This window comes from Meleagris gallopavo, chromosome 6, assembly GCF_000146605.3.
Source record: "Meleagris gallopavo isolate NT-WF06-2002-E0010 breed Aviagen turkey brand Nicholas breeding stock chromosome 6, Turkey_5.1, whole genome shotgun sequence".
In the NCBI taxonomy this organism is placed as follows: Eukaryota; Metazoa; Chordata; class Aves; order Galliformes; family Phasianidae; genus Meleagris; species Meleagris gallopavo.
In genome coordinates, this window is record NC_015016.2 from 2,852,305 (window position 1) to 2,871,005 (window position 18,701).

Below are 18,701 nucleotides of genomic sequence, written 5' to 3' on the forward strand. Positions count from 1 at the left end.
AGACTGCTCTGCATTGAATGCCTCTATTGGGAAATGCTTATGAGCTGTTCTTCTGAAGTGCAGGGACCAGATCTGACCAATTATTTCTTCCAACAAAGCCACAACTCTGGTCTTCAAATTATCGGTTCTTCTTTACCCCATTAGTCTATCTTCTCAAAACAAAGGCATGAAAAGCTACTAGCCAGTGAGGAAAATTATTATAGGGACAAAGCGACAGTGTTTTTCTTTTGTCCAGGATTTGTCAGTGGGGTGCAAAAGTTTTATACTCTTTGCATCTGTTGTCACTCCAATTTAACTGCCTTTTTATTTTCTTTTTCCATCCTCATATACAGCTCAGGTAGCAGAAGAAAAAAAGGAAGAAGTTCCTACTGTCTCTGGAAAAGTGGACAAGGCTCAGGGTAAGAAAGATGCATCCAAGAAGAAGGATGGTGAGAAAGACGGATCCAAGAAAGAAGGGAAGGATGCCAAGAAAAAAGATGGAGAAAAAGGAGAAAAAGGAGAAAAAGGAGAAAAGGGAGAAAAGGGAGAAAAAGGCAGTAATGAAAAGAAACAAGGTGGTGGAAAGAAAGGTGAAAAAGAAGGTGAAGAAGCAAAATCAGGGGGAAGCTCCAAAGCTAATGGCAAAGCTGGTGGGAATGCCAAAGCTCCAGCAAAGAAGAAGTGACCCTGCTGAAAGACTGCTGGCAGTATTTCGGGCAGGGCAATGCTGTATTTTTGTGGATGGAGCACTGGGAGCAGATAACATCTGCTGTTCCAGGTACTCAGGGTGTTGAGTGCCAGTAGATGTACAGATTGATTATATTTTGAAGACCAAGTCACTATTTTTTTGTTCTCCAAAGGAAAAATCTGACAATTTGGCTGGACAGTGGCCTGCAAAAATATGTATTGTGTGTACTACATGATAATAACTGAGACTAAACTACAGCCTGCACGGAGAACCTGGTGTGTGGATAAGCATGGAAACAGACAGAGATGTGCATTCCTTCAACTAATAGGAGGAGATTGGCAGTTTGTTTAAATTTGTTCTTCATGAAGACTTAGAGGCTTTTGATGAACATAACTAACACTCACTACATGGAGTTTGTACATTTTAGGCATTAATTAAATTCTCAATGCTAAAACCCAAAGAATGGAGTTTTCTAAGTCATAGCTCATGTGGTTCCTGAAAGTTGACTTGGACACATGGGAGAAAGCTTTTCTTCCTCCTTCTCTGATGCCTCTTTCTCTGAACTGCTGAAGAAAGTACTTCCTTAGACACAAAACTGCCTATTTCCCAGAAGATGCATCCACCTTTTTCTCTTTCCTGATGAAAGGCACATCAATCAAGCTGCAGGAAGATGGGCAAAGAATAAAAAGGCATCAGTAATGTGTGATTAGGAGCTGCCCTCATTTTGCCATCTCTTCCAAGGAGGCTGCAGATGTCGATAGCCCTCTGAGATAAAGGAGATGTGAAAGCCCAGCACGTTGCAGCAGAACTCAGGATCTCCAGGGTGTACTCATATCTTCTCTCTTCCTGAGCAGATTTGAACCCAGGGATTTTGCTGCACTTCCACGTTTCTCTCACCTCCCGGAGAATTTTCTGGAGTTCTTATAACAGCACTGGATTTTCTCCTTGTGTGTTTTGTAAATTTCTCAACAATTTATGCTTCAAGATGGACAGCCATGATAGCATGGAGTATTCAGGCTCACAAATACAAAACATTCACTCTAATGAGAGTTTGCAAGCTATTCTGATGACAGGGGCACCGTCTGTGAGTATACAGACCAGTGTAATTTTGTCTGCACTGTAGGGCAAGAAGAGAGCCATCTCTATGATCCCGGTGGATCCCTTCCAACTTGGGATATTCTATGATTCTATGATCTCCAGTAGGTTGTAAGTCTCAAGCCCCAGTGAGTTAGATTTATGTGAATCCATCTATTTTCTATCCGTTCTGTGGTTTCAACACACAGAGAACTGATCTACCCCTGCAAAGACATTTCTCATTTGTTCCATCTTGCCTTTCTCTTTTTTCCTTGTCAACCCATCCCATTCTGAATGCAAAACAAAGGCTATTATTTCCTACAGTATTAATGAGGTTATCAGCTCATGAAAGGCCTCAAAACCAGTACAGCTAGTGAAGGGATTGTGTAGGATTTATAGAATCATAGAACATCTGGAGTTGGATGGGGCCCATAAGGATCATCGAGTCCAACTCGTAGGGTTGAGTAACAAGGATGGGAAAGACATTCACAAGCACATAAATATTTGGTAGTAGAGTGAATGGTGACAATCCACTGGCTCCAGGGATAATCTGGCATTCTATACAGAAAGCAGTTCTGACCCTATGTGTTTGGAGCCCTAAATCTCCATCCACTGTCATGTAACCCATGATGAGTAAAAATAGAATCATAGAATTATAGAATCACTAAGGTTGGAAAAGACCAATAAGATGAAGTCCAATCCCAACCCACTCCCACCAGGCCCACTGACCACATCTCCACTGTTCTGGGACATCTCCAGGGATGGTAACTCCACCTCCTCCCTGGGCAGCTGCTCTTTAGGAGAATATATTATTCCTAATATTCCATCTGAAATTTCCCCTTGTGCAACTTAAAGCCATTACCTCTTGTCCTGTCATTACTGTGTAGAAAGGGCTTGCCCTCACCTCGCTACATCCTCCTTTCAGGTCACTGTAGGCAATGATAAGGTCTCCCCTGAGCTTCCTCTTCTCCAAACTGAACAATCCCAGTTCCCTCAGCTGTTCCCCATAAATCTTGTATTCCAAACCTTTCACAAGTAAAAAGCCAAGCACAAGTGGCAGAACAGCTTCCTCCTTTCCGTTGCACAGGCTTATGGCACAGGACAATGACCAAGTTGTAGATAGGGTCAGGAAAAAGGACTTTTATCTACCACTGGAGAAAATGGGAATATAAGGGTCATACAGACAGCTGGGGAGGAAACACTTAGGGAGAATAATTTAAAAAAGAAATACCTACTTTCAGGCAGTTCTCATTGCCTGAGGGCACAGGGGTCAGTCCCTAGGAACTGCACAACTGAACTTACTGCACCTGAGCTTACTGTGTATTTTGGGCTCTGAGTGGATGCCTGTATCTTACAGACTCCAGTCCACAGGTACAAGCCTCTGTAGAATGAGATCCAGCTGTGATCAAAGCAAGAAGGCCCACTTCCCTGTCCTGCAGCTCTGAGAAGGATCAGCCCAGGATCACCTGGTTGTGTACATCACTTTGTCTCCTGTTTCTCACTTACAGTGTGTGGGTAGAATGAAGAGAATGCATTACAGTGAGTTGCAGACATTCAGGAAAACATTTCACCTAACAAAACTTGTCGTAATACATGAAGAAACCGTGGAAGGAACTAAATGTATAGGTATGGCCCAAAAAATGATATGTGTTTTCTCCAAGCTTGTATTAAAATGTCCAGCATATTACTGAGATGAGTATTCCTGAGATGAGTATTATACATCAGAGTGAGTGTAAAAAACATTGCTGGAATGGAGCACATTGACCAGAGTGAGATGAGAACTACTTTTCACACCACCAGATGGAGAAGTTGCACTGGAAAAAATTTCATTCACAGCTTCTGAAGCTTTGCAAAGTGATTCATTAATGACAAAATTGGAGACACACTAATTTCTCTGGAAACATAAGTGTGACAACAAATCCAAAAGCAGGATTTAAGACTGGAGGCTCAGGCACCCAGGTATTAATGATCACATCTCTGCTTTCATTATGTGGTGTGTGCCTGACATGGGAGGAAAGAAGAATCAGAGGTACTGCAGTTAGGATGACTTGCAGGATCTCCTGCTCTCCACTAGAGGGGACTTTGTTCTTTCTCTATAGTATCTGAGACAACTTTAAAAGCAGTTTGTGCTGGATGGATTTTGTCTTATTTGTGGTGTTAAACTGAGCCTGGCTTTTGTTATCACTCTTCTTTGATCTTAAGAAGACTTTCACAACATCGTTTTTTCTTCCTGAGCCATCTTCTTTTTCCAGTATTATTCTTCCTTTTGTCTGTGGATGTGACAGTTTGCTTAAAATCCCACTGATGATATAAAAGTTATCAGGAAAGCTATTATTGCATTCAGGGGATGAACGTTGAGCTGGACTGTCCACGGAAGGCTACAGTAAAGATCATGAGTCTGGATGAGGAATTCAACAGGAGGGGGCTGGGAAGCTGGAGTTCTGAATTCCATCCTGGTTAATTTTGGAGAAAAAAAAAAAAAGCCAATGGATAAACTGCAGGCATTATTATTATTGTTGTTGTTTTTTTCTCTCAATTTCCATCACTGTTTTCGCTTTTGATGTTACCAATGAAAAGCAGTGTGAAAAATGAGCATAGATTTCTGCTGTTTTGCCAGGGGACTGTACAACCACAGTACACCTATTGCTAGCCAGTTGCATGATACCCTTTCAACACATAGCTTTCTTTGGAGGATGGAACCCCCTGGAGTTATTAAAGCAGCCCCAGAGACTCTCAAAGAAAAATAATATTCTTTTTGCTCTCTTTTTGTGTACTTTCCTACACAATGTGACTCTGAACCAACTCTGATTGGTTTCATAAAGCAGGTTTAAGTATTAGCAGTGTCTTGGTTCTGCCTTCTCTGTGCCCATCTCCCTTTTGAGATGGATCAAGGAAGAAATCTGGATCACCAATGCCATCCCAATCACTTCATTAGACCCATGGAGAACAAATGAGTGCCAGGGAAGCCTGGCACTGGAGATTCCTTCTTCCACCAGGTGATGTGGATTCCCAAATCTGACACAAAGCTCTTTCTCCTTCCAGTGGCCAAAATGAATAAACGATTGAACAAATGGATCAACCCCCAAATACTTCCAGGACTGAAGATGGAACATTTCACCTGTAGGTCATGGTTGATCTTTATCTCACGGGGATGATTGGCCTTTTTCTTTTTTTTTTTTTGGTAGGTCTTAAAGGAAAAAAAAAAAAAGTCATTTTCAGAAATAAAGAGTTTCCAAAAGCTCTTCTTTCCATATTTTCATTTCCTTTTATTTTGGAGGGTCAGAAATTTGGGCACTTTGAGCATGTACCTGCAAACTCAGTAAAGAAGCAGCCTCTTGAAGCATAACTCCCTACCCACTAAGGCATCATACAAAAACAAGGAGAACACGAGCTCTCTACTAATTCTAATTTCACATGGCACCTTGTTTCTCACTCCTCTCATTTCTATACAAAAAGCCAAAACATTTTTATGGTCCTAATCTTTTCTGACTGAAGAAAATACATCTTCTTTTGCTGATGTACTGAGCCTCTCATGCAATCTGAGAAGGGTCAAGCAGGGTAACTGGAGCACAAAGGACAGTCTACTTAATGTCATAAGCAAAATCTGGGATAAGATTTGACCACTGATCTTGTGAAACAAGGTTTTGTGCATATTTCATTCTTAAGACTCTCCAGGGACTTGATCTATCATAATAGTGGTAAAGGTCCCTGAACTTTGCTGTCTTCTCTTACCAGAAAACTGCATATGAAAACAAAATTATTAGCAGGGTGCTCATGGGATACAATAGAATTGCTCCTATTTAAGCCATAATAGAAATGCATGTTCACTTTCAAAATCTGCTGTTGAGAAACTGAAGAGGTGATACACTGCACTGGAGGAAGTAATTTCGCTTTAAAGATAGGGAAAAATGGGGGAAAAAAAAGAGATTTTTGTAATTTAATTTAATTTTTGTAATTTTTGTAATTTAACTTTCTTTAGATGGGCTTAAGTCTGTGATTTTTTAGAAGAGACAGTCTTCTTTTACAAGGAAACCAGAGGAGTCCTCCAGAGAAGCACGCACTGTGTGCTTGACCTGTTCTTTTTGCCTTTCCTGTGTGGTTCTGTGCTGCCATTCAGAACAAGTGGTGCCAGGAAACTTTTGACTAACCTGACACTGGAACGATGCTGGATTTTGGTGGCTTTGCACAGACAACCTATTTTATGACCCTCTGTAACACATTCCTATGTTCTCCTGTAACACTTCCTACATTCTGTAACATATTCTACTTGTTGCCCGGGGTCTTAAAGGGTAGATAATAGCAGGACAAGGGGGAACGGTTTTAAGGTGAAGGAGGGAAGATTTAAGTTGGATATCAGAGGAAAGTTCTGTACTATGAGAGCGGTGAGATGCTGGAACTGCTGCCCAGAGAGGTTGTGGATGCCCCGTCCATCCCTGGAGGTGTTCAAGACCAGGTTGGATGGGGCCCTGGGCAGCCTGGGCTGGTATGAAATGGGGAGGTTGGTGGCCCTGCCTGTGGTGGGGGGAGTTTGAGATTGGTGACCCTCAAGGTCCGTTCCAACCCAAGCCATTCTATGAAAAAATATTTCTACCTCTTAAAGACCTTGCCATCCCCTTGCATGCAAAATCCTACCTATGGCTGATTCAACTCTGAATTATCTGTCCCTCAGCATAAGGAGGGGTGGATTTGAAGCAGACCTTCTGAAAGCAGAAAGCTATCTCTGCTTTGCAGTAAGGGTCTACCCTTTGCCATTTGTCCCTGCTACAGAATGAAGTGCTGTTTTCCCTCCATCACAGCCTCAATCTTCTTGGTTCCAAGCACATCTCTTTCCTTGCTCAAAGATAGAAAGAAGCTGGTGGGGGGCTTTTTCCATAGGCAGTGCATTCAGAATACCCGTTTAATGAGTTTATTTTACAGGCCTTCAAATATTCCCTGGCTCCATGCTATCACGCAGTGGTATATCTTGCTGATGCCAGTGCTTCCATATGGGGATTATGATTTTTTAAAATTCATTTTAAACATCCCTGGAGACTTTATTAAGATTTCCTGTAAGACGACAGGGAGTCTAATACAGAGGGAAAGAAACAGGAACTTCGATTTTCACCAGAACAGGGGCTTGATTTTATAAATGAAACACACTCCTCTATCCCCCACCCTGTCCCCATTCCATTTCCCCTTCTCCAGCTCATAAAACAGACCCTGGGATCAATGCCCCATGTGTATAGAAATAGAGACTAATCATTTAATTTCTATGGCTTTCTGTCCAACATGTGGCTGAGCCGGGAGAGGGACAGAACCACTGTGTAGGGCACAAGTCCTGTCCTGGTTGGAAGAGAGTCAAGAGCAAGTGGTTGGGATAGCAGATATATGGACAAGGAAGGAGGGATGCTCACTGAGGGTCACTTGTGCTGGACATTGCTGGTTGTTACTGGAAGAGCTTAACACATATTTCCCCTTTTTGTTTTCTGACTTAGAGGCCACGCCACTGGGTGGTGGCATGTAGTTGAGAGGATGGGTACCAGGGAGATGCTGTCTGTAGCAGTGTTGCTGGGAAAGCTCTCTCCTGGGAGATACAGACCATCAGCCAACAGCAAAAACATTATGTGGAGTATTAGGTCCTTCTGACATCCTATCCCCTGAACAGGACCTATTGCATGATGGATAAGCAAGCTTCAGGCTGTCCTCTGAACTCAAAGGGAAAGGAGAAGAAGGAATAGGGGTTCGAGGCAGCAGGACACAGTAGGGACAGAGGCACACTGACTTCTTTGCTGGAACGGTATTTATAAGCCCATGTTGGTTTTTTAAGAGCTGGCTGTGAGGAAAAGACCTGGACGTGGAGGCTGTGAATGCAGAATCCCAAAGGAAGATGCGGAACGTAACAGTAGAGACTGCAGAAAAGGTCTCTTCCTAGAAGGTTTTCGGGAACCAACCAAAGGCCAGAACTTGCTTTAGGTATAAGCAACATTCTGGATTCCTACAGTTTGGGGACCCTGAAGGATGTGAACCATCTGAACCTAATAGCAAATCAGCAGCTTGAGGTGGCTGTGCACTTGAATACACTGGAAGGGAGATGTCCAAAGTGGATATAGCATGCAGAGTGTCATGGGACTGGGACTGATTTCATGGCAAAGAGCATGAGACTGAGCCTGGTTTGTTGAGGTGGTGTGAGAGGCAGATTTCAGGGACTCATTTTTGATCAAGTTCAAGTACAAATTGAGCAAGGAAGGGAAATATACAGGCTTCTGGATTTGGTTAAATAGTTATAATCATCTTTGATTTACACTTTTACAGATGAGGGTATCCATCTCAAAGCATTGTTTTGGGATCATCCAGTTATCTTAACATCTCCTTCCTGAGACGTGTATAGAATGGAGAAGGAGTGCCCAGCGTGACAGAGCGGTGATGCATTAGAGTAAAGCCAAACCTCCCACAGAGCTGAACAGCAATAGGAAAATAACTAAAAAATCACAGCTAGAGATGGCAGAGCTGCAGCTTCATCTTCAAAAGAAACAGTGTGGACTAGGCCAGACAGATGGAAAAGGGCAAAGAAGTCAAGTGATCCAAGGGAGAAGATAGTCAGCAGCTTGACATATACATGGAACAAAAATTTGCAGGAAAAGCCCAGACATATGGTAATTATAGATACATGGATGTACACATCCAGCAGATTGACTCTCATAGGCCAACTATATGGCCATAATAAAACTAAGCACGGTTGAATTTAGGACAGACACTTGCTAAGTCTGGCACAAACCCAATCTTTGCTGAAGTTACCTGTGTTCGTGTGAGCCATCACCCATTCTTTGACCCAGCAGGTATCTGCCTCTCCAGGATGTAATCTGAATTCTACTGAAGTCTACTCGCATCCAAATTGTGCAGTTGGAAGGATTGCTGGCTTGTGATAATGCCTGAACAATACCCAGAATTTTTTTTGGAAAATATAAGCTAACCTACGCCAAAACCATTCTAGAGATTGAGCTAAAAAATTAACAGTACAGGTGGGATTAGAACAACATTTGGCTCATCTCAGGGTCCTGTTGAGTTCCTGGGATAAGCACAGCAAGTGCTAACATTTCTAGCAACTTCTGATGGAAGCTGTGGATGATGGCAGGCTCCACTTACACAGTGTTGTCCCTTTATTTGTGACTTCATGAAGTATGGTGTTCCCTGACTCATTGCAGAGAAAAGCATTTTGCTTTTTGTACAGTGCCCACACCATTTCCTATAGAGTGATGTAACAACAGTCCTGCAGTTGCCTCAGACTTTCTCAGGTGCCTCATCACCTATCAGAGAGTTGCCCACACAGTAAACATCATGGGGCCAAGCATAAATCAATGGCCTTAGTTTTCCCTCCTGCTTTTCCTTTCTTCAGAAAAACGTCCTGGGCTCAGTTCTCAAATTTCACTTCAGTAGTGAGCTGCCTTACATCCAGAGTCCTGTGACAACCACACAGTAGGTGACTACTGATGTCTGGAAGGCTGATTCTCACAGGCCAGTGCCGCGGATAGCGTCCTAATCAGATTGTTCTCAAGCGGGGAAGCACGACAGTACTCAATATGAGTGATCAAGCTTCACTTTATTGTTGCACACACAGAGCTTATATATGATTCTACTACACATGTGTTCACCTACTATTGAAGCACAAGGTGGGCGTCTAGGTGGGCTGCCTAGCTTCAACCAATGCTCAGCCAGCATTCACATCTGCCACTGAGCTCATCCGCTTATCAGCACCCCACACATCCACAGAGCATAGCTGCGGATGTGGGCGTGCTGTTTAAGGCCTGCTGTTTACAGCTGCCCAAGGATGTTGTGTCTCCTATCTTAACTCCTAATGCTTTCTCATGAGAATGCACCCTGTGCTGCCACACTAGTTATGCTTGTACACAGCCTCATGTCCGCCCTGCTCTCGCAGCCATTCCCCAACAGGCCAGTGATGGCGTTCTGAGAAAGCTGTGTTACAGAGTCACCAAATTAAACAGAATCTGAAGATAAAGAACGGTACTCAATTTTGTTCAAAATTTCCATCCATTTTTGTCTAAATGGTTGAGGGGAAAAAAAAAAAACAAAAACAAAACAAGAAACAAGAAAGAAATGAACCTAGATATGTATCTTCTCAACAGCAGTATATGTTGCTTTTTGAGGGCTGATAGAAGTTATTTCAGTGAAACAACTTCTTTTGTGCCTGATTAGAAAGAAACTTATAAAGGGACCCTGAGACATCATGTCCTCTGGTGGGAAATAGAGATTCACAAATTTCCTTGATTGCTGCAGAACAGCCAGGTATTAAGCTTTTCTATTAGAAAAACTGCTTACCTAAGGCATTTCTGGAGCAGTTCTGTGTTGAAAGGCCTTGTCTGCACTTTCAAAATATTATTAGCTTTGTTATAAAGAAAAATAAACCTGCTGAAGCTCTTCTTGCCTTGATACGAAAGAGAGAAAGATGCTGGAGGAGGTGGAGCTTGAATAAATTACTGTGCTCCCAACACTTGCACACTGATTACAGCAGAGGTTTTAGGAGCAGCCCCCAAGTAGCAAAGACAGATAACTGTAGGGCATACAGAGAAGATGGGGAAAGGTGGTCAATATTTTGGATCAACAGTATTCAGGAGCATGGTGCAGTGTGCGGGGAAGGCCTGAAGGAAAACAATTCTTGGACCTCAATCCTCTTTGGCAAACTTGTAAAGTCCAACCAAGCACAAGAACTGGCAAGAATAAAGGACGTGTAAGTTGTGTAAGCACATGAACTGCTCTCATTTGGGATTTTAGCCATATAATAAATCATAGATTTGCAGTAGGATTTAGTCATATTGATTTAGATGTCTAATAACTTATGCATAGCATGTGAAAGGCATAGAAAGATAATGAAAGCTTGAAAATTGTTTAATTCGTACAACCAAATTCCTTGTAGGAGGGGACCTAAGGACCTTTTAAAAACTAGACATGGATAAGAAACCAGTGGAAATGAGACCTCCAAAACACTGTTCTAGCAAAACAACCATATCATATCTGATCCAATAGTAAGAGTTTAATTCTTTCAGCAACTTCATAGCTAGTCTGCCAAATCAGATTGTCTTACCAGCCAAAAAAAATCTCAGAAGGCTGCAAAATCAGACAAATTCCACAAACTGAATATTTTATCCTGTTACATACCAGAGAGAGATAAACAGAACGAAGAGTCCATTTTATTCTACTTGCTGAGCACATAAGCAACATTTTGATCTGAAGATTTTAAGAGAAATACTTAAGCAACACAGAAAACTAACAGCTAAGAGATACTAAAGAAGGTTTGGAGAAAATCAAATCCCCATTTTATTTGGTCTTTCACTTCCAAGCACTGTTTCAACAGTCAAAAGTTTCTGAATAGCAGAGAAATGGCTGAACGCAACTCTCTTGTTGTACAGGAGTGGAAAATACGAAACGTGGTGGGCAAGGGCTTAATGAATGCTGAAACATAGCAAACATTGTGATTATCTTGTGAGTTTGGTGTGTCTTGTACTATGTTTGGAGACATTGGTGAAGGTTAAAGAGATTCATGTAGTGATGTGAAATTAATGGCTTACAAAAGAAACTAAAACAAAGTTTTTATTGTTGAGAAGGCCAAGGAAAAGCTTGGAAAGAATTTTCAAAAACTTTAAAGGCGACTAAATTGATCAAATGAATACTATGCTTTCCAGCTCAGCTATGGACAAAACAAGGAAAACTGAACTTAGCTAGGGATATTTAGGATAGATAGTAGAACAGACTCTAAATGGCAAGAGTAATGGGGAATTGAATCATCCTTCATTTTAAAATTTTAAAACCATGTTAGATGCAATTCATGGTTGGTTTAGGTGAAACTGATTCAGTACTGACGTGAGAACATGGAACTAGATGACTGCTTGAGTAGGAAGGTGGTGGTTTTGGACACAGTGGGTGTACCAGGTTGCCAGATCAGACTGGAATTCATGGACTGACTGGAGGCCAGTTTAGACAATGGGGACATCCTTATTTCCTGGGGCTTCCTATTTTTGGAGCTCCTTTCTCCATATTTTCAGGCCTCGTCCTTCCAAAATAAACATTAATTCTAATGGGAAAAGGAAATGGATAAAAGTTTACTTGATCCTACCCAGTCTTTTTTTATATGGAGACAAGTAACAATGTCTCCTTTATGCAGCTGATCTGCCCTTCCAAGATTGAAGTGCATATTGAAATACCTGAAGTAAAGTTAGAAAAAAAGGCAGTGCAGCAGTTGGAGTTTTAACTCAAATTTTGGGCTGAAGACCTTACTCTGTCACATGCTTCACACTGAGCTTCAATAATTAATTTCTTCTCTCTGTGCTCTGACCACCTCCTCTGTAGGAGGGAAAGAAGAACAAGGCACTTGTTACAAGGCACTGAAAGGAATAATATAGTATAACTCAGGGATGCAGACTTGTTCACAAGCAGAGCAGAGAAAACCTCCAAAATCTGTTTAAGACTAAAAGGGTGGTAACACTGATTCTGGCAGCCAGAAATTTGTTTACATAGCAATTTCAGACAGCTTACAGGCCATTTTGAGAGCTGGGTAAAATTCACAGTGTAGACAAGACCTCATTGTCCTTTCTTTCCTAAAAATAACTCACATTCTCCCGCTTCCCAGAATTTAGTTTGACTTCATAGCCATAAATATTGAATTTTTGCTGAATCATTTCCCAACACTCTTCATCACGACCCGTTAAAGGCCGGTTTCGGATGTCTTGTGTTGCCAAAGTTAAGAAGTCAAATACCATGAGTCAGAACCAATTGCTCCCACTAGCCAGTCCTGTAACCAACAGGCACTTTCAGAGATATGTGTGTATCTATATAACCTATGTTCCTTTTACATCCTCTTTGTTTTGGACCCCCCTGACAAAGATAAAACTCTTCCTTATCTGGACCAGCCCTTCCAAGATGTCCTCTGAGGAGACTGGAGGGATCTTCAGTTCTTTGAAATGTCCTCCAGGCAGGTTCTTTCAGAATCACCGTTCCCTGATGATAAAAAACTTCTTCCTTATATCCAGCCTAAATCTACCCTGTCCCACTTTGAAACTGCCACCCCTTGTCCTGCCACTTCAGGCAATAATAAAAAGTCTTTCTCTGTCTTCCTTATAAGCCATTTTACATATTAAAGGCCACAACAGTATCTTCCCTGAACTTTCTCTTCTTCAGGCTAAAGGGGGACGTGAAAGGTTTCAAAGCAGGTTTTTGGCATGGTCATATATGCAGCAAATATGCTCTGGAAGTTGCTCATGTAAAGTCTTGAAGAGCACAATTAGCACTGAATTACATCCTTTGTTCTATAAGCTAGGTTAGAAAATAACCCTTATTGTATAGAAACATTTGAAACTTCTACAAAACTAAACAAACACATCCTCTCTCCTTCCAAAATAGCAATACCAAGGTTTTGTATCCATCTGCAGTACTGAGTTAATGAATATCAAAGAACTTCCCCCAGAGCACAAATTCTGACATCCATACTTTTATTCTTGGCCAATGCCAATTAGCATTTTTTTTCCAGAAAATGCTCAGTCCTGTTTTAAGGTTTGTATAAGCCATGGACTGCTCCTAACACAGAGTGGCCTCTGGGCCACTGGAAAGACTCTGCCCTGTTTTACTAATGGATTTATACATCGCAGAGTTGGGTTCATACCAAGGAGAACATGGAAATCTCCTGGTTTGGCTCCAACTTCCTCTTTGTTTTATAAATGTAGGTATGACCCATGGAAACACTGGAACACTTCAGAGGGGTGGGCCAGATCCAGTATTCATAGGTTTAGTATAATTTAGTGGTTCCCATTCTCTCTTTGTCAACTTATAGTCAAAGTTTTACTTTATAGCTGTCAAATTTCTGCTGCTCCAAATGAATCACTGACATTAGACACACATACAGCACTGTGATAAGTGTTCTACAAACACCAGTGACATCATAGATGTCAGACACTACATTTGTTATCGTGGAAATGAGTATTCTGAAGCCAACTACATACCAGAGAAGGAGAGACTTTTGCATAACCTTGAAGTTGGGCAAAATACAAGATACAAAGGCAAATACAAAGTGACAATACTCTAGAGTTCAAAAGGCATGGAATAAATCCCTCAAAATCTTTAAGGGTGACACTACTTATTAATAGAGTGCTGATGGCAGTTGCCAGTTGAATAGGGAAAACTTAGAAGATACCCTTTGCACATATGCTCAGTGAAATTCTCTGATTCAATAACAAAATGTTGACATAAAAAAAATAAAGAAATACAGTGTCACTTGATAGAGGCTTCAAGTAGAGATTGGTATCAAAGTGATTTAAAGCTGTGGTCCATCTTCAGTGGTGTACATTTAATTTTCCTATCCATTTTTCACTCTTTACTCTCCCGCCTGTTCAGAAGTAGAGGTGGGTGGTATTGTTTTTTTTTTCCTTTTGATTGTTGCAGTTCTTTTCAGAGTCTTTTCTTTTTCCTCCTCTTTTTCTTATCAGCAGGATTTCATAAAAGGCATTTGACATTTCTTATGTGTTAAAATGTACACAGGTTTGTCAGATGAGGGATTTCAGACCGAGGCACGCTGTAGAGAGAAGGAATCAAAGGGAAGCAGGAGAGAACAGAGAAGAGGATCAGGAAAGTGCAGCTGTGACATGAGGCACCTCTCAGTCTTCCATCTGATCTGATACTTACTTTCCAACCTAATGGGGATGCCTGGCACACTGTCTGAGATGCTGTTCAAATGGCATGAAGTGCCCAAGTGCAGTCAAATGAAGAGATCTTGGTGTCAGTTTTTAAAGCTTCAGCTCATACTGAAATACCATTAAAGAGGTAATTCAAAGGCTGTTTCTGATTAGATCTAGGTTTCTGGAGACTCAAATACTGAAATTCATGATGTAAAATTCATTCCTACTCAGAAACATGAGGATATAGTTGTCCTCCTCCAAGAAATGGAACACATTTGCTGAGCTTCTTTGGGCTAGTCTGCCCAATTCACCTTCCTAGGAAAAAAATACGTGCACAGAAAAAAGAAAAAAGGCAATTATCTCCTTAAATTCTTTCAAAAGAGCTCAAGGATCAACCAGAATTATAAACGTGGAAAAGTATTTGAACAGAAACAAGAAAAAGGTCAGTAAAACTTTTGTCAGGAGAATACCATGTATGTCTCTTCTGTCAGAATGGCAAGAGTTGCCTCCCTGTGGTGCTGTTAGATCCAAGTCAGTAAATGTCTGATGTGAAGAATGGTTTGAGGGTTGGTCTGTTCATTTACTGAAACAGATGATCTGCATCAGCATGGGTAAAACTGCATTTAGCTAGGGGAAAGGAATGGCAATTAGACATAAGCTGTGTGAAGCCTGGGAGCAGGAGAGAGGAGGTGGGAAAGGAAATAGCTACATGATGATAAAGGTGCTCTGTGGAGCAGGAGATAAGGCCTCTTTAAGATGCAAATAATGCTTTTTAAGAAGAATTTCAGTTTGCTTGAGGATAAACTTAAATTGTGCCTGGATTTAAATCAAGATGATAGATATCTCTGAAGAATTGTTAGTAAGGATGCTACTATGGAAACTAATGGTCAAATATCCCAGAAATTCCCAACAAGCCTGCCAGCTCTCAGCCTTCCTAGCTCTTTGCAATAGGAGTCCCAGCTATATACAAATGCTTTGTTCTGAGTGAATCTGGCTCTTGTAATTAATTCACTTCTGAGAGCCAAAGAAAATCGCTGATGCGATGTCCAGGGTTTCCCAGCTTCTTCAGCCTGGGGCTGGGTAAACTGAGGCACAAGAATAGGAGTTCTATGAATAAGTATAGACTTATCATACTTGCCAGTATCTATATCTGGACAAACTGTCCAACTGTGAGATAAAGAGGTTCACACTACTTTGGGTGATGAACCAGCTGAATGATAGGGCTCAAAGCATCGTAGTGAATCTGGCTGGTGGCTGGTTACTAGAAGTGCTCCCCAGGGCTCAATTCTAGAGCCAATTCTGTTCAGCATTATCCATGATTGGGATGCAGAACTTAAAAGCAACTTTGTAAGTTTGCTGATGATATTGAACTGGGAAGTGCTGTTGACTCAAGGGACAGGAGGCCTTGTAGAGGGATCTAGATAGATTGGCGTATTGGACATTCATTAGCAGCATGAAGTTCTGCAGTGGTATCAGTTCTTCACCTGGAGTGAAGCAATGCCAAAGGTAAAGCCTGGGATATGCTCTGCTGAAGGGCAGCTCAGCAGAAAGGGATCTGGGGTGCTGGCTGACAGCAGGCTCAGCATGAGCCAGTAGTTTGCCCTGGCAGCCAGGAGAAAGAGCTCAAAGAAGGAATTAATGGGCCTATAAACCCATTAATCAAAGGGTGAGCCTTTGAAGACTGATGTAGACTGGATCTTTCAAAAAAAGATGAAAAACCAACAATCCTAAATCAACAAACCAAACACACACACAAAAAAACAATCAAACAATAGCAAAGCAAGCTGCCTTCTCATCTCAGTGAAACACCAGGCTTTTATATCCAATCTTTAGATAGTAAGTGGTTCAGCTGTGTTCTTTAATGTCACCATTCTCTTGCAACCTTAGAAAATGAGAATAGCCATTAATATCATCAATCTCTGAGCAGATGCATTTCTACATCCTTTATTGCATATCCAGCAGCCTTTCACAGTTCAGGATAAACAACAACAAACTTTCACTTGAGTGTCTAGCTATTCATCAGAAAATCAGCTAGATAAAAAACGGTAAGTCTGAAATTCTCTCCCCCTGTCTGGTTTCACTCAGTGTCTTCCAGATTGCATCCATTTGGTTTATAAAATTAAAGATGTGCTCCCCTCTCCTCTAATTACCAGGGACACAAATTCAGTTTGGGATGAAAACCTTTTGTGTGTGCCTCTTAAGTCCTCCCCAAAAGTTCTGCCACTGGAATACGGCCAACCATTTTGTTGATGATGCATGAGCTGGAACCAAACCGAGATGATTTTTCCATTAACGGTTTTGGCTCTGCAGAACCAACAGGAGTAAAATATTAGTTTTGCTTGCTAAAGAATCCACCATGACTCAAAGACACAATAAAACAGATCTTTGGGGAAAGAGGCTTATGTTCCTAGAGAATCACTTTCCTAACTACAACCATACTAGTTCACAAGGCTGTGTACAAAAGTCTTATGGCTCTTATTACAGGCAGTCAAGAATCCAAAGGTTCCAACCTCCAAAAAGACTTTAAAAACTTGGAGCAAGCAACTGAGCTTGCTGAACTTCTGTCAATAGGTTTCTTTTTTTCTAATCTGTGTAAAATGTTTTTGACTACAATGCAGATATAAAAAAGTGAAACCAATTTGGTTTGGGATGTTATTGGAGTTTTGCTTGACTCCATTCGGAGAGTGACAGAATGGGCAGAAGACTTTCTCTTCACTTGTAAATAAAATATATTCTGGGTACGTGTTAGGCAGTGTGGGTAAAGGTATATTCTAAAGAGGACCTAGATGAGGTTGGACATTAAGATCCTTTCAGGAGAGTCAGGCAGGGGGAATACTTTAGTTACTATCCATCATTTCATACCAAATGGCTGCTATCCTGAACAGCTCAATACAGAGGCTATTGCAGCCTTCTTATTCATCATTCAGTGCATTTCTACATAGATTTAAAAAGAATTAAAAGGTTAGAGTAAGACTAAGGTTCTCCATGAAGGCATACATTAAGGAGGCCATTCATATTTCCAGGGTCCTCTCTGCTGCTCTCACAGTCAGAGGATGGAAATAAGTATTTCAGAGGCTGCAGCAGTGCTGCAGGCTTGGAAGAGGAGCTGCAGGTGAGACCTACTGAAATATCAGGCTGCTTCTGTTTTTCACTCGTGCAAACTGCAGTTCATGCTCCAATGAAGAGGACTGTAGGGCATGGAGACCTGAAGTGGAAAAGCTGTCCAGATGTATGTCAAGAAATTATGAGACATCACTTCTTTTGTGGTAAAGAATGGTCCCCTTTGTGCCAATCCAACCTCTTCATTCTTAATTTAAAAAAGGCTAAGTGCAGCTGATCAAAATTATGCTTTGCAAACCACTGAAAAAGCTTTAAGCATCCGGCAGTGTTTTGGACAAAGAACAGAGATGACACTTATTCAGTGAATTTAGCAGAGCTAATCCAAACAATTTGCTTTTATCTTTTTGTGTGTGTCTGTGAGTATGCTTTAGCCTTCGGGCCTACTCCAGACTCATTAATCACGCAGTAAATTAGTGTAGCAAATAAGAATTTGTACTGTAGGAACATCTAGGAGCCTCCAACAGGACCTGGACCCCACTATGCTGTGCTGCATAAACATTTACTAACAACTGGCTTCTGCCCATAATGCCTACAGATCTAAATAGGATGGCACAAATAATAAATGGGCAGACAGAAAACATCTTTACTTCCAAGTGCTGGTCTGTAGAGGTTGGTTCTCTGTTACTAGCAGCACAAAGGGCAGAGAAATGCCACATCTACTCCACTTTGATGGCCTTTGGATTGTGTTGGAAGTGCCCAAACACAGTGAATTTAAGCTATGTTTTGTGTGGCATGAACATCCAAGATGTTCAGCCCCAGCAGAATTCCAGTTTTTCCCAGGAGTGAAGGATGCCCTTCTGAAAAGCTGTGGCTGGAGACAAGAGGCAGTCATGAGGGTTTACAAGGTGTATGTATGGCAAAGCTGGTCAAGAATTGACTCCCATTTGGGTTTCACATGATATAAGCATGCCCCATGCAACATTTTGGTATGATCTACCAGCTGGGTTGGGTTTAAGAGTATCTGAGTGGTATAACTCTATCAGAGAGTGACGTTTTCAAACGTACTGGGCTCTCTGCAAATCCCATCACTTGAAAGCCTGAAAAAGGTCAGCTGTAAATGTGCTTGCAATAACAACATAGGAAATAACACTGCACAGAATCTGGTGGCTGGAAATATGCCTGAATTTTATCCCCAGATTTTTCTTTAAGGTCTATGTGTATTGACAAAATAGGTTTGCAGTGGA

The 18,701-nt window shown here is 41.4% G+C and overlaps 1 protein-coding gene across 1 annotated transcript in view; it reads left to right on the top strand.

The window, feature by feature from the left end:
• TMIE (transmembrane inner ear) overlaps positions 1–18,701 on the top strand; it is a 69,402-nt gene that overhangs the window by 28,247 nt on the left and 22,454 nt on the right. The window contains exon 4 of the mRNA XM_031554014.1: positions 333–483. Coding sequence (XP_031409874.1) covers positions 333–483 — 151 coding nt within the window. The remainder of the gene's footprint in view (positions 1–332; positions 484–18,701) is intronic.